Here is a 16979-nt window from a genome sequence, read left to right on the forward strand (position 1 = left end):
TGTGTGTGTGTATGTGTGTGTGTGTGTGTGTGTGCATGTGCACTATGCTACTATTTCAAATTTTCAATTACATGTAGGTGGCTTGGATGCATGTGATATTGTTGTCCTGTTTTGGTAGCAAGCATAATTATATTATATAATTCTATTGGTTGTTAGAGCAGAGACCAGGCAGCTGTAGTAGGGTGTTGCAGGGACTATGTAGCTAGCTAGCTAGCTGTGAAGGCCACTATGCACTGCAGACCCGGGGAGGTGTGGTACTAATGTGCTGACGAGCTGCTAGTGTTTTCTTTGGAGGAAATTTCCTCTCCGCCTGGTCCTGTCTCTCCGGGTCCATGGGCAGCCAGCCTTGCGGGAGTAGGTCAGCCCATTCAGCTTAGCTCCCCAGCTGGTTACTAGGTGTTGGGAGTATACATGTTAGGGGTGTTGGTACAAATACCAGGATCGGCTAGGAGGTGAATGAGGACACCCACACTTGACACCATGTCACAGACCAGCCAGATTCATTATATACTACAGCACTACTGTTTGTACATGTAGTGACCGCATGCATGCAGTAGACTGAAAGCACTACCATGCCTCACCATACCCACACCCATATCCACGAAGATTGTGCATGTTTGGGGTACACGACTACTCAGTACTTGGAGGTAGATGACTACACTCTACAGTGCGCAGGTCTGTGACAGTATGCCCATATGCAAGCGTGCAGTACATGCCCTGTCTATGGCAATGTGCTGTAATGAATCACGTGACAACAACAACAACAACAACATTTCCTGTTTCCTTTGCCTAATCTCCCCCCAGATACGGCATGTAATTGTTAGTGAAGTGCACCACTTGTGTATGTAGCCTTGTATGCGTGTAGTTATTTGCCTGCTATGGCCAGGAATGGTCAGGCTTTTGCTAGTATCAAGTCAATATCTTTGAATAATTGCATTATTCTTTTGGGATTCAAAGGCACCACCACATACCATTGCCAGGCACAACATTTGTTTAATCCAATTATCCCTATTCTTGAGTCATAATTAGACATCACTGCCAGGGAACAGGGTACTCTGCGTTAGAGGTCAGCGTGAGGTACTCTGATAGCCCCAGGACAGCCGACTGGAGGCTTGTTATAATTATAATTATTGTCGGAGATACACCCTTGTTTAGTGCTAGCTATGGCAGTGTGCCATAGATAGGCATGCATAGCACAGAGATACCACAGACCATGCCATGGTCACCCTGGACCTAACTGTGACATCATTGATGCCACTAACTGTGGACCCAACACCAGCGATAGACCTTATGCTCCTGGGCATGATCATTGGGGAGAGTTGGGATCTGGTATGGCATTCAGTTTACCTCGTCAAATCATCAGGCATGTGTGCTTTCTGACCAGACCGCTGGCCTGGCTTCTACAGATCACACATTACCTGCATACCTCAGTACACCAAGATGCTACGGGGAGTTCTGCTCAAGCATAGTGTGCTGTGAAGTATTTGTAGCCAAGCCAAGTGTGCCTATTCAGGGGTGTCGGAACCAGAGAGCCAGGTGCCACCAACGCCGCACCAAAATTTCATCCTCTGATTTTTGAAAAGGTGTTTGCTCCCCACACTGGAGCTCGCACTTTTCCGCCGACTTGACCTGACGCTCGACGCAACGAAACTATGTGCTATTTGGGCCCAATTTTCCAAAACATTTCCCATCATTTTGCAGCCACTCCATTGTATAACACCTTACGGCACCCCTGCTATGATGTGGTTACGGGAACGGTGACATTTCCCTTTTCCAACTGGTCCATGCAGGAGGGCCTAGCTGGGTTATCAGGGGTGTCAGACATGCTACAGTAACTGCAGCCAGAACAGGATTGACATGCCACTCTGTGCCCCAGTGACCCCATGTACCCATGTACCCATGTACCCATGTACCCATGGATGAATATAATACAGTAAAACCTGTAACTAAAGACCGGCACCGTGACTAGCGACCAGCCTGCTACTACCGACCACCGTGACTAGCGACCAGCCTGGTACTACCGACCACTTCGCCAGGCACGGACGGTCTCACATTCAAAATGCACTGTGACTAGCGACTACCTGCTGAACGCGACCAGCGACCGCCTATTCTTGCCCCAAAGACGAATATTGACCCGTAATTAGCGACCGCGATGTAGGAAATCAAATGTTGCTCGAAGCTCCTTCTTGAAAATTTGCTGATTTTCCATGGTCCTGAAAGGACTCTTTCGATACTACAGCTGAACAAATGAACACAGGTCATTTTGACTGTGGAATCGGTGTGGACTGCATTACACCTGTCCAAATTCCAAGCTCTGTCAAGAATAAACACGATTGGAAACGTCTTGAAGAGCGCATTGAAAGCGCTCTCTGATCGATGTTACTACTCGGAGGAGAAACAAAGACAGAGCAGCTCTGACACCCCAGTCATACAGACGAATCGACGATGGCATCAAGGAATCCAGAAACAAGCAGCACCGCAAGGTCCTGATGCTGAAGGACCGCGTTCAAGCAATCGAGAAGTTACAACAAGGACAGTCGGTACGATTGATCACATGAACAAATTAAGCCCAGCGTAAAACGAAACTTCTACAGGGAACGTTTGATTCCTGGTTTCAGAAGTAGCAGCTGAATTTGATGTCTGCAAAAAGTAGCCTTCTCCCTCTGTCTCTCTCTCTCTCTCTCTCTCTCTCTCTCTCTCTCTCTCTCTCTCTCTCTCTCTCTCTCTCTCTCTCTCTCTCTCTCTCTCTCTCTCTCTCTCTCTCTCTCTCTCTCTCTCTCTCTCTCTCTCTCTCTCTCTCTCTCTCTCTCTCTCTCTCTCTCTCTCTCTCTCTCTCTCTCTCTGTCTCTCTCTCTCTCTCTCTCTCTCTCTCTCTCTCTCTCTCTCTCTCTCTCTCTCTCTCTCTCTCTCTCTCTCTCTCTCTCTCTCTCTTCTCTCTCTCTCTCTCTCTCTCTCTCTCTCTCTCTCTCTCTCTCTCTCTCTCTCTCTCTCTCTCTCTCTCTCTCTCTCTCTCTCTCTCTCTCTCTCTCTCTCTCTCTCTCTCTCTCTCTCTCTCTCTCTCTCTCTCTCTCTCTCTCTCTCTCTCTCTCTCTCTCTCCAAGTGTTGTTTGACCTGAAATAAGAATGGCATTGCGCAAGTCCTGGGGAATCGTATTAGCTGCATTTTGACATACATATCATATACGGGATCCATATATGGTCGCGCAGTGCAAACCTCCAACTAAAGACCACCTGCCACTAAAGACCGCTTTTGCTGGCACCAAGGGGTGGTCGTTAGTTACAGGTTTTACTGTACACTGATTTGGCCTCTAAAATCAGTCTAAATGTCGAAGCATTTCAGCGGAGTAATCACAATACACAATTGTGCCACAGTCTGCGGTCTTATTCTTCTCTTACTAGGGAAATCCCAACAGGCGTCAGCGCCGCAGAGTCTTCCATTCTTGCCTCCTGAAAGTTGGTGCACCAATGAGATCTCCATCTAGCTATTCAAGTTGATTGTGTGTCAGGAGGAAAATGGTGCATAACTTACTTATCCATAAGTTAATGTAGAGAGCCTGGGGTTGGTGTCCCAGCCATCATTGACCTGGTTAAGAGGGGTCAATCGGGCACTTGATGGTATACCTTTAGTGATGTCATTGCATGATGTCATTGCATGATGTCATCATATGATATGGTTGTAGAACACTTTGCCCCCCAGATTTACTGGATCTCATCTCCTGTTGCTAGGCAACGGAGTGATAACATTAATCCTACGGGGAATGTTCCACCGTGTCCTTTATAGAGCAGCAACATTGTTCACAACGCTATCATTGATGAATGTCTTGTGTCCTGTGCAGAATGCTGCCGGGCAGAAAGAGGAAGGGGCGAGCTCCACAGCCACCTTCTCTGGTACCAGTGGCGACACAAGGATTGGACAGCACTGGTACCAAACATGTATGTATATCAAGCTTTCCCGGATTCCATTTTCAATCCCTCAACCTTTGAGTATGTCTATGTGTTCTACATTACCTACATGCGGATGTAGAGTGAATTAATATTAGTTCAAGACTCATGACCAGGGTTCTAGCCAGGTCAAAATAGCAGGGGGGGGGGGGGGGGGGGCACAAGGATTGGATAGCTCTGGAGCCAAACGTGTACGTATATCTAGCTTTCCCTGATCCCCTTTTCAATCCCTCAAACTTAAGAGTATGTCTAGGTACTGTACATTGCTTACAGGGAAGTGTAGGGTGAATTCAAGACTCATGACTATGCACATGCATGCAGCAGTGGGTTATCTGACAATGGCGGGCCGGCAACACTGGTACCGCAGCAGGCACGGCCATGGTCGTACCACTGAGCTTCGTCAAAACAATTCCCCAGTGCTCATGGAATGTCTCTTGGAGTGTCCACGTGCAGCGAATATAAATGTGTGCAAGTACAATGTACTAGAATCCTATGATCATGCACTCCTTGCTAGAGTCTTCACCTCGTAAACTGCTGTTAGTGTTCAGCGGGCACAACAGTGCATGCTAGGTACTAGTAGATGCCAATGCCAATTGACAGTGGAATGTTTAATTAACTGAATGTATACTTACTAGTCATACATTATGCATGGGGTTAGAGAAGTGATCAAGTCCTTTCATATTGAAATCAGGTAATGATCGGCTGTGAAGCCAACTCAGGACCGGTGGCAGCAGTGTTTGATTGATCTGACCATACCCTAGCTGTTCATACTATGCGTAGGATATGGAGAGTAGACGCCGAGACCTCAGGTCGGCAGAGTCATCAATGCCCCACCATCACTGCTGCGTCTCGGTGCAGCGCCTGCTCATTAGTTGTCACGTTTGTCCTAGTCTCCGTACCATTGTCTTTCCTTATTCTTTTCGAGTTGGTTATGTGAACGTAGTAAAAAAAAAAAAAAAAAAAGACACATGGTCTCATCAGCAATAAAAACACACGTTGGTGGGCGAAAAGTTGGTCCGCCATGGCCTGACCAACCGGACTGGTTCTGCCAGGCCTGCTTGAACTTGGGGCTGTACCACATCTCAGGAGCTGGCTCCGGGTCTCCAATGGTGCCCCTCAGCAGGGGAATCATAAGCAGCTAGGAAGACGAGACGAGATCATAATACCCGAAACAATGTGAGTTTTGAGCCTTGATTCGGAAGTTCTATGTGATCCATGGTCAAAGCAGCTCACGATCACGAGCACGGCCGTAGCAGCCTGCTGACCCTATGGTGGCGCAGCCACGGTGCCGTATGCATGTACATTTATAAATCGGCCCTGCCCAAAGGGCGACCTTAACGGGCAGGGCGGGGTTGAAACCCACATCATTAGACGATGTGCTAAATTGTAGGGTTAAAGTCCATGTCGTTCCCTGGATGCCATGACTCAATAGTGGTCATGTAGAAAATGTCCTCTCCATGAGAAGGTGCAATGTTGACTAGAAATTGAGCTCAATGGCATGTGTGTAGGTGTTCACTGTGTACCCACCAACTGTATGGGGTGTTTGATCGCTGTATTCCGAACACAGATACAGTAGTTGAAGGATGTTCCTGTGTGTGTGTGTGTATGTGTGTACATGTGTGTGTGTGTGTGTGTGTGTGTGTGTGTACATGTGTGTGTATGTGTGTGTATGTGTGTGTATGTGTGTATGTGCATGTGTGCGCCCGTGTGTATGTGTATGCGTGTGTATGTATGTGTGTGTGTGTGTGTGTGTGTGTGTGTGTGTGTGTGTGCGTGTGTGTGTGTGTGTGTGTGTGTGTATGTGTGTGTGTGTGTGGTGCATGCGTGCATGCGTGTGTATATTTCCTGTTGTCCTCCTGTTGTTCAGGCAAGCAAAGTACCCATACCCGCTGTGGAGACTGCTAATGGCGTAACGGGGAGTGACTGTAGCACCCCGGACAGTGATCCATCCTCACAGCCGGTTGTGACCAGACCAAAACTATGGAAGCAGCCGACCCTGACCAAGGAGAGTACTGTCATCAAGTCTGGCCTGGTCAAAGTGGCGTTCCATCGCTTGGGAATGGTAAGCTGTACACAGTACACAGTGATCATACTCGTCTCTCCGCATTGAAACCTCGTCTATCCAGTCAAAAACCTCGTCTATCCAGTCAAAAACCTCGTATATCCAGTCAAAAACCTCGTATATCCAGTCAAAAACCGCGTCTATCCAGTCAAAAACCTTGTCTATCCAGTCAAAAACCTCGTATATCCAGTCAAAAACCTCGTATATCCAGTCAAAAACCTCGTATATCCAGTCAAAAACCTCGTCTATCCAGTCAAAACCTCGTATATCCAGTCAAAAATCTCGACTATCCAGTCAAAAACCTCGTATATCCAGTCAAAAACCTCGTCTATCCAGTCAAAACGTCGTATATCCAGTCAAAAACCTCGTCTATCCAGTCAAAAACCTCGTATATCCAGTCAATACTGCTTAGTACGTACAGTGAAACCTGTGACTAACGACCACCCCGTGGGGCCAGAGAAAGCAGCCTTTAGTGGCAGGTGGTCCTTAGTTAGAAGTTTGCACCGCACAACCCTTACATGAATGTGAGACCATCCGCGCCTGACAAAGTGGTGGTCTGTTGTACTGTAAACCGTGAAATTATTGCCATGGTCTAATTTCTGCGAAATTTGCGACCGCGTGGAAATCGCGAAATTTAGACAGCGCGAAAAGGAGATCCATGAAAGGTTTAGCAAGAATGCCACAGGTTTAGCAAGAATGCCATTCTGCAATCGCAAAATTAAAACCTCGCAAACCTGTCCGGATTCTGAAAACGCGAACTAAAAACGCCGCGAAAATTTCACGCTTTACAGTAGCAGGCTGGTCGCTAGTCACGGTGGTGTTTAGTTCCAGGTTTTACTGTAGATGTGCAGAGTGTAAGATGTGCTATTGTGTTGTACGTACTTTTTGCAGTTGAGGAAAAAATTGTCACACTTGATTGCTGTACGGGTGTAGTAAGTACGTTGGTTAGGAAGTACTTTTTCCGTGTTCAGAAAGTACTTTTTTCGTGTTCAGAAAGTACTTTTACCGTGTTCCCTTGTGGGTACGTCTTATCAGGCTTTGGTTGTATAATCATGTTCTAGGCTTTGGACAGGCTGCTTCACTTCCACCCTTGGTGATGTCTAAGTTGCATATGCGATGCCTTACAGCGAGAGTACATGAGACGAATTGTGTGGAGCTTGGATTGGTCGCTGCCACTGCGAAATTCCCGTGGATTGCGTCGCTCGAGTCAGTTTTGGTACTGTAGTGAGTACAAGAAGGATTCAAGCTAGTCTCCTGTTGCACAACTGGATCTCAGTTGTACACACTGCGCAGCTTCCCGCCGTTTATCTGCACCAACTATGCTGCGGTGTAGGAAATTCACCATGGCAGACACCCGTGCCGCAAAAAGTCAGAACCGGCTCCCTAATCTTGATTTTATGCTGTCTTAACAACGGTGGTGGTAAGGGGATATGGCTCACAATCTCTGGTCATATGATGATGTGATTCTTGCCCGGGCTGTCACCCCCTGTTAATCTCATGTCAAGGCACAGGTTCTTACTTGACCGTAGGCTCCAGCGAAATAGGAAAACATCTGTCTGAAGACATATGTGGACTCTTTAGTCCATAGTATTCCGCTTTCAAGTGCTGCAGATACGTGTAGAGGCAATCTGCAACTTATTATTTTATTATTATTATTTATTCACAATCACGTGGCACTAGCCAATGAAATGGTGATGTGGGCGATAGCCAGCCATGGCGGTAATAGAGCTAGAGGGGAGAAAGAAAAAGAATGAAAGGGGAACTGAAAAATAAGAGAAGCTAGGGCAGGGCTGGATATCAACTAGTATGTTGCATTCTGCAGTAGCTGTATGAATGTATTGTAACATTGGCAGGATTTTAGATGTTGTGGGAGGAGAGACCAATGGCGGTAAGCAAGGAAGAGAGGAGATGTTTGCATAGAGGCAGACCGCGCAATAGGGAAGCGGAGAGAGTTTCTGGTGCGCATGTCTTGAGATTGAGCAAACCAGCTTAGGCAGGAGAGAGCATGAAGAGGAGCAATGCCCAGCTTAATTTTATGAATTGTCTGGCATGCCAAAAAAACGCACGCGGACCGAGAGCGGCACAGCAGAAGCAAGGCGGTATAAGTCTGTGCTTGGAGTCAGGCGAGGAAGCCGAAATAATATTTTCAAAAGACGCCTATGCATAACTTCGAGTCGAGCAATCAGTGTTTTAGAAATGCCAGCCCAAATTATGCAGCAGTAATCAAAAATAGGCAGAATGTAAGATGTGTAGATAACATGGCGACAGTCGGTGTGGAGGAGGGTGATGTGTGATGAGAGAAATCCCATTACTGAGCTAACACTTATAACTGTACAGTAAGATCGGGCGCCGAAGAACACCTCGCCGAAGAACACCCAGGCTGGAAAACCGGCAAAATTTAAGAACAGTCCAGGCTAGAATTATCAGATTTAAGAACACTAGATCTACATTGTACGTAGATCTACATTGTACATGTATGGGAGGTGAGTACATGTCATGTACACGTGTAAACAGTAACTGCTACATGTACAGTCATTCCCATTTACGACACCTACTAGTTTAGAAGTACTACATTGCTATACATGTACATGCACATGTACATGACAAACGTCATGACGTCACTCGACTCGCCGCGCGCGTGTGAATAAGAACGGTCTGGCTAGAATCAAAAATTTAAGAACTTTCCTAGGCTGCGCTCGAGCCCCTGCGTTCTTCGGCGCCCGATCTTACTGTACGTGTGTGTGTGTGTGTGTGTGTGTATGTGTGTGTGTGTGTGTGTGTGTGTATGTGTGTGCATGTGTGTGCATGTGTGTGCATGTGTGTGCATGTGTGTGTGTATGTGTGTGTGTGTGTGTGTGTGTGCACGCATGCTGTTTGGTCGCTGTGTTGTTGGTTTAGAACCACTGGAAGTTGCGCAACATGGAACTCTGCTGGGATCCCGTGCCTTCGGAGAATGAAAGCACCTGCAAAGGTACCTTCAAAGTTGCCGTGTGTCTACACGTGTACCATTTTCATGTAGCATTATGTACATACAGTGTACACTGTACACTGTACACTCTAGTATGCAGCACAAACCCCTTTTAAGGCCTTATGCAAACACCAACACTGTATAAGATGTATTTCCGTTAAAAAATCCGTATTTGCTCAGTGTGCAACTGTCTCGCGTAGGGAATTATCCCTTTTTACATTGTACAGCATCAAGTCCACACGTAGCTGAAATAGTTTGCACCCCCTCCCCCCCCCCCCCCCCCCCCCTCCTCCCCCCCCTCCCCCCCCCCTCCTCCCCCGCATCTAAATTTGATATCCATGTTACGAGGGTCACATGATTCAGAGAATAGACTTTTTTTTTCTTTCTCGATCTTTGACCGTTTTGCGGTGGGTCTGATCTACTCATGTCCCATCGTGCTCAGAGCTGTATCTGTATCTTGATCCTGGACGGTGGCAGTGCTCTTTCTGATTCAGAACATTCAGTCAGAACGAGTCTCATGCGAACAGGACGAAAAAATTAATAAGAATTTTTAGATCTCTATGGTATTTGAGAGGAATGCTTGGTGCCTGGTGATGGAGCCCACCAACCCACACCCATAGCGACATTTCTCAGAGCAACCGACATCCAGATCGCCCTGCCATATACCGTATTGTTCCGGATTATAAGCCGCACTTTGAACACTCGAAACTCACCCCAAAAATGGGGGTGCGTCTTATTCTCCGATGATCAAATTAATGGTGATAAATAGGGTTGATATCTGTATATCGCCACGGTGACCAACAAGTTGTGTGTGTGTGGGGGGGGGGGGGGGCGGGGGGCTTATACTCCGGTAAACACGGTACTAATTGCAAATAGGGTTACAAAGGTTTCGGTATATAGATAGTGTATCGCTGAATGGTTGCAATGTGCTGCTCGCGTGTTCGTACTGCAGTGAGACTTCGACTAACAATCTTCCCTGCCAAGAAGGGCCACAGCCACAAGCGCCAGGACATTCGCATTTCCAATCCGCAGTCGCTGCAGATCGTGTCGGAGAACTTTGTTAATCGCAACGTGCTGCTGATCCAGTCGGACTCTGACTACTATATCTCAACGGATAGCAAGAATGTATTAGTAGACTGGGTTGCCACTCTCAAAGCCGCGTTGGCCAAGAAGCCGGGAGGTGAGCTCTCTTTTGATGAGGAGATGAGTGTGTGGATCATAACTCTGACACCAGGCCCGCCGGAAGCGGTCCGGTTGGTCAGGTTATCACCGGACCAACTGCGTGGCCACCAACCCGTGCTTGCTGCTGTGAAGGGCATGAGTACCCGCCATGAGTACCCACCATGAGTACCCGCCATGAGTACCCACCATGTCATACACAAACTGTACGAAAGACCATGATACTACTGGACCAATCAACAACTGCATGCTTCCGGTGATCCTGGACATCATGATGGTGTCAGTTGTTCTATTCCGCGAATCCAGACGGGAGTTTCTTCCCAGTCATGAGGTAGCCAAAAAGAAGGGTGGAAGATAGAGAAGAAGTCGTTGTGACATGTGTTTGCGTGCGCATGTGTGGAAAGGATAGACAAGTAGAGGTCGTTGTTGGGAGTCATGTGCTTCAACATCATTACTTCGAAGTGTTTGATTTTAAACACACAGTTCAGTGCAAGAGTCCTTTTGTCAGAAGTCACCATATGCAATTAGCCGATTTCACCAACAGTTGCTGTAACTGTGGGCTCCGTATGTGTGCGTGTGTGTGTGTGTGTGTGTGTGTGTGTATGTGTGTGTGTGTGTGTATATGTGTGTGTGCGTGTGTGTGTGTGCATGCGTGTATGCGTGCATGTATGTGTGTGTATGTGTGTGTGTGTGTGTGTGTGTGTGTGTGTGTGTGTATGTGCATGCGTGCATGTGTGTGTGTGTGTGTGTGTGTGTGTATGTGTGTGTGTGTGTGTGCACGCGTCGATGTAACTCAGGTGACCATCCACTATTCTTCATCACTGTCATGCCGGGACAGTTGGTGGAGGCTAGCGAAGCACTGCTCAACATCGTCGACAACACACTGCTCTTACAGAAGCCAGTGCACGAGGAGCTGTTCTATATGACCAGTCTAAGCAGCATAGTGGCGTTTGGTGCTGACCGAAGTCAGCTGACCTGGTGGCTTGAAGTGTTCGCCCAGCGTCGTAGCTCCATCACCGATACTACCGTTCAGCACATTGAGTTCCTAGCGATATCCGTCGACGAAGTCATCTCCTACATCCAGCAATCGCTGAGCACGGCCAAGCTGTACATCGAGCAAGTGCATGAGGCGGACATGGCGGACGGGCAGACTAAGTTCAAGGTGTTGCAGTCAGAGCAGAATGATATCGCCCGCATTGGTCGGCAACAGCTGCACTTGGAGGACGCCGCTCTGAACGCCTCACCACACTTTGCCCTGGCTGAGGCTAAGATAGCGGCGGCTGGAGGAGGTGTGGATAGCACCGACGGAGAGATAGCGGGCATGCCGCGAAGAATAACGTGGAGCGGCATCGGTCGTGATGCTAAAGCAGTTCCCGGTTCGCCACCGCAAGAGGTAGTGCGGCAGCTTCAGAAAAGACATGACTCGTCCAGCCAGTCTATGAACGATCTGAGCAAGGATGACGGTATCGGGGCAAGCCGCGGTCGTCTAAGTGCCAATTCCACATCAGCTGTCGGTGGTGGTAGTGGCGGAGACCTGCGGTTACTCAATCTGAAAGGTCCCGCCGGTCCTAGACCACCGCCGCTCAGTTACTCCCCACCGTCCTCCCCACCACCCGCTCCACCCGCCGTCTTGTCACCAGCCAAATCCACCCCACTGCTGAGTCCTACTACTAGAAACATGCTGGCCAAACCCCAGAAGCCTCCTCGTTGTGGTGGCGTAAGTCCGGCACGGGAGCGGTACGAGCGCGATCTCAACTCGCCGGATTACTCTCCGCCCAGTCAGAAACACGCAGTGATAGGCAAGAGCGGCGAGTGTGTCGTGTCACCCGACACTCACACGATTGCAGTGGACCCACTGCTCGGGAGCGTGTCCAATACCAATACCATCACGGGAGGAGGAGCGGAGCAGACACTACCGTCATCCAGCATAGCTGCTCAGTCTAGCCATGAGAAAACAGCTGCACATCGCCACCAGTCGTCACACCCGCTCCAGACAGAGTCACATGATCAAGTCACTAATGACATCACGGCACAATGCGGCGTCGTTCCAGGTGGTCTGTCGGAACGAAGCGGAAGTGTGAGTGTGACTACCACCTCACCACCAGCAACGGCTGCTTACTCTCCTCGCCCAGTGCCGAAACCTCGACGTCGTGGTACGGGCGGCATCAGTGCAGCTACCGCACCATGTACGGATGCTGCACCATGTACGGGTACAAGCAAGTGTTCAGGTAAGTACTCTTCTCCTGTTACTGCTAATTAAAGACACATTGTGCAGTTATAATATACTGTAAGATATGGACATGTATAACGAGGAAGTTAGTAGTACTGCCAGGATGAGCAGCTGCTTTCAGCTTCTTCATTAATGAATAATTTCACCTGATGAGGTCGGCCAGAGAGCACACGTGGTGGCGGTGGAATTATTCATTTGGGTAGTTTTACATATAACGTGAAATCTCTTCGTTGGAATAAATTTCTTTAGGACCATAGTGCCTGATATGTATTATGTGGCATTTGCCTGTTATTGACTCCCGAATTGTTACCAGACCTTCTCATTGGACTACACCATTTTGTGTGTTCATGAACTTTTTAAATGTCTTTCAGCAGAGTGCAATATTGTAAACTGGGAAACCTTTGCGATCCGGAATCCTTCTCGGTTTTCGCAATGGGCGTAAAATCGCAAAAGCAAGCCGATGTGAAACGCAGAACTGTAGTAAAGAAACCAAGGACATTGACTCCAATCGCGAACATCTCCAGGTGCAAATTTGTCTGTGTTCGCGAATCGTGAACCAAAACGGGCGCAACGGTTTCCGGGTTTGCTGTAGCTGACGTCTGTGAGTTGTCAGAGTTCTCTGTTATGTACTGTACAGCCACATGTACCGTATGTACTGGATGTATATACATAGTCACATGCATGTACAATCCTGGCCAAGTAATCTGACCTCATGAATCTAATACTATTAGTAGCGACGAGGGCTACGCAACCCTAGCACCACACACATAAACACACACGCATGCACGCATGTATGCACGCAAACACACACACATACACACAAACAAACACACACGCACACACCGCGACTCTCTGCTCACGTGAACGTGGTGCTATCTTCTATTCATGAGATCGGATTTCTCTGCGGCAAGAACTGTAGATGCAGTGACAGTCATATCAGCATGTATGTGTGTAAACTGTGTGTGTGTGCGTGTGTACTGTAACATGTGTGCATGTTTGTGCGTGTGTGTGTACGTGTGTGCTTGTGTGTGTGTGTGTGTATGCGTGTGTGTTTGTGTGTGTGTATGTGTGTGTATGTGTGTGTGTATGTATATGTGTACGTGTGTGTGTGTGTGTGTGTGCGTGTGCGTGCGTGCGTGTGTGCATATATGTACGCATGTGCATGCGGGCATCATGCGTACGCACCACAGACACGGGAAGAGATCAGACCCAAGCATGGAGCGGTGCAGAAGTGACAACAGGAGAGGACCGGAAGCGACAGCATGTTGAACCGGAAATCTGTGATTCCACTAGCGACGCACCGGGCCATTCTGACAATGCAGGTAATCTGCCTGCATCGTCTCAATCTCGCCTTAAACCTGCTGTACCCATACGAAGTGACAGTATTTCTGATGCCAGCACTGCGACCCAGCTAGCAGCTATGAAAGCCAGCGCTACCAAAAGCCAGAGAGCGAGACAACTTCCAATGGAGCCCGAACAGCCGGAAGACGAGCACCCATACGAGGATATCGAGTTTTCAACTGACGAAGCAGGTCACATTGCATCGCAAGCCCATAGCAACGGCCTGATTGGGTCTGCACCATACCCGGGAAGTGTGTCAGCAATGAAAACATCACAATCAGCAGATGATCCTAGCTGTGCTTGCGCAGCAACGGACACTGAACTTGCAAGCACCTTGACCCGTGACCCACCAGACGGTCAAGAGGCTGATACTGAACACATCGAAACCGGGCCGGCACAGCCTGAAGTTGATTATATAGATGAAGAACCCATATATGTCAATCTGGCAAGCTATCGGTTGCTGGAGATTGTGGATAGCACAGATGATGAGCTTCAGTAGGTGAATACTCGTCTCCACTTGTACTCGCTACATCTATATACGGATCAGGAAGCAAATTGTTCCCACTCCGACTTGAGTATTATGCAGCCGGCGTTTGAGAGAGAAACATCACCCGGTCCCTGCTGTATCATGCAATCATTGAAGTTACCTTGATGTCGTCAGTGTGTCTGTACACGCGTCTCTAGGTCCTAACGTACTGATGACACTAGTGCTGCTGATGGTGGACGGTGCATCTGTCAGTTAGCACAGTGCTTTTCCAGACTGCATGTGTTATAATTCTGGTCAAGTAATCCACCACCACCAGAGCTGCTGCGTGATCACATGGATCAACAGACGCGCATATACGCACGCTTATACATGCACTCACATGCACACACAAACACACTGGCATAAATTCATATGCACACGCATGCACGTGCGTACGCACACACAAGCACACACACGCGCGCGCGCACGCACACACACACGCATGCACACACGCACCCCCCCCCCCCCCACACACACACACTGTGTTTGTACATGTATAGCAATGACCGGCTGTGGTAACACCAAACTTACATTTACAATGTGACGTCTGAAATATTTCAGTGCTGCAATAATTTTCTGCGGCTATTTCCTCACTCCTAATTATAGTGTCTCCTTGCTGCTGGTCATGCACATCGCGTTGAGAACAGCTTTCCGGAACTTCTCCGATGTTCCTGAATCTTGCCTTCGGCATACATGTAATTGCTCTTCTGTGAAAAGCCTGGTGTGAAAATATCTATACTAATATAGATTTGTTTAGTCTGTGCATGCAGATGCACGTATGCCCCTTGTCCAAGTCAACGTTGTGTTTCTTGTCAGTCTGGAGGATGATGGTGGATAGGCCGATAGGCCAACATACTTACTTTGATTGATTTTTCCAAGTGCAGAGAAGAACCCACGCAGAGAGTACACATACCTCTCTTACTATGTGCGGACCTCCAGGTTACCATGGCTACTGGCACCTCAGTCTACGTACTCAGTACTGGGTACCCTGTCTGTGAGTTTTAGTGGAAATGTTACTACTCGTTTGCCTATTTTGTGGAAATAGTGACGCCACATGCCTAATGGGTGGGCACGTTCGATTACACACATTTCGGTCAATTCTAGAATGAATTATGGTGGATCCACCGTTCAATTATACAAATTCCGTCGTCGGAATCGACGATGAATTCTGAAGAGAGGGCGGAATTGCTAATTCTCCCGCCAGAATTGAGGCACTCCACGTTCATGCCATGCTAGGTCAATGTGTGCGGCTGCGGGCGAGGGTGCACCGGCACTACGGGATCCCAGATACTAATAAACTGTTTACTACTAGTACTAGTACTGTTTATCTACTCTTGGGGTGCATTCTTAGATCCTCTCGGAAAAGTTAGAGACTCTCCGAAAAGCTCAAGAGAGCAGTTCTTACATCCTCTCCGACTTTTCGGAGGCTCTCCAAGCTCTCCGAGATTCAGAGGTGGTTGAAACTTGGAGATTCCCGCGGTTTGGAATCAGTGCATGCGAACTACGGCTAAAAGCCACGTGTTGATCATGAGTGTACGCATTTCCCTTTTCGCATACGCGCAGTGCATACTACATTCGCGGCACTCAAGATCGCGGCCCCTTTGGCGCTTCATATTTCTTTACATGTGCAAAATATCTCCGAATTCATCAACGACGAGCAGACGCGACGACGTTGGTACGAGGACCGGCAGCCGCAAAAGCAGGTTATTGCCCAATGTACAAGGCAGAACGTCTGCCGAACACGCAAGGCACTGATGATTGTTGAATATTGGATGTCTTTATTGCACTCCGCGAGCCGACCGGCAAGGGTCGCCAGGAATCGTGAGCACTCCGGCCCCGCCATCCCATATTCATGGTGAACACAAGAGGGGCGAAAGAGCCTCTCTCAACTTCAGTGACCCTGGCACCGTACTGCTGCTTCTTTTGCCGTTCATGGGCCCTGAGTTGGTTAAGGACTTCTGGACCAGACAGCACAGACGCCTTAGGGTGGGTTACCCTAACATCACAATAGGCGTCCTGCTGCATTGTCCAGAAGCCCCGGGCACGAATGTCCAGCCGAGCCTCATCAATCCGGTCAGCCGTGGCATAGGGCAGATCCTCGCCAGACAGCGGCCAGAGACGTGGCTCAGTCTCGACAACGCGAACGGCTTCGGAGAGCATCTCCGCCAGGATGCTACGCACATTATCGTGTCGGGTAGATGGATATAGTTACTTGACTTGCACTTGTTGCAGTATTACTACTGCCCGGCACCGACATACGTTTGTTTCCCCTTTTTCTGTAGGTATGTGCAATATGTGCAATGTGATAAAAAATACCCGCCAGCTGGGCAGGTTACCGGTAACATTATGGTCAATTGTGGAGACATGACCACAGACACAATTAGACGGTACACCATGGTATACCAGGGAGCTGCAGACCATACTGTATAGCAAATGCGTCACCAAAGTTTTGAGTCACGTGTCACGATTACTATGGGAACAGCATAGATGCATGCTGGGTTCCGGGATGTCCTATCTACAGGACATCTCCAGGACTGGTCACGGAAGTACTACTATACTGCACCCTCTCCCGCATCGCACGGGGAAATGCCTCCGGATGACACCAAAATAACGGTGTTGCCCCTGAAGTAGCAAGGGGTATGATCTGTCGAGTACGGAATTCCGGAATCAATCTGCCATCCGCTATGGTTGGCAGCCGCTTGCCCTGCCGGCGCAATGTGATGGTTGCAGG

General features: G+C 48.5%; 1 protein-coding gene across 1 annotated transcript in view; it reads left to right on the top strand.

Annotated features, from left to right (window-relative positions):
• Positions 1-15180, top strand: part of LOC135810206 (uncharacterized) — an 18846-nt gene extending 3666 nt beyond the window's left edge. Inside the window, exons 2-7 of the mRNA XM_065323677.1 lie at positions 3837-3933; positions 5810-6004; positions 8903-8975; positions 9925-10152; positions 10949-12379; positions 13572-15180. Of these exons, the coding sequence (XP_065179749.1) occupies positions 3838-3933; positions 5810-6004; positions 8903-8975; positions 9925-10152; positions 10949-12379; positions 13572-14221 (2673 nt within the window). The 5' untranslated portion in view covers position 3837 and the 3' untranslated portion in view covers positions 14222-15180. The remainder of the gene's footprint in view (positions 1-3836; positions 3934-5809; positions 6005-8902; positions 8976-9924; positions 10153-10948; positions 12380-13571) is intronic.
• Positions 15181-16979: the final 1799 nt, after the last annotated feature.

This window comes from Sycon ciliatum, chromosome 2 (genome assembly GCF_964019385.1).
Source record: "Sycon ciliatum chromosome 2, ocSycCili1.1, whole genome shotgun sequence".
Classification (NCBI taxonomy): Eukaryota; Metazoa; Porifera; class Calcarea; order Leucosolenida; family Sycettidae; genus Sycon; species Sycon ciliatum.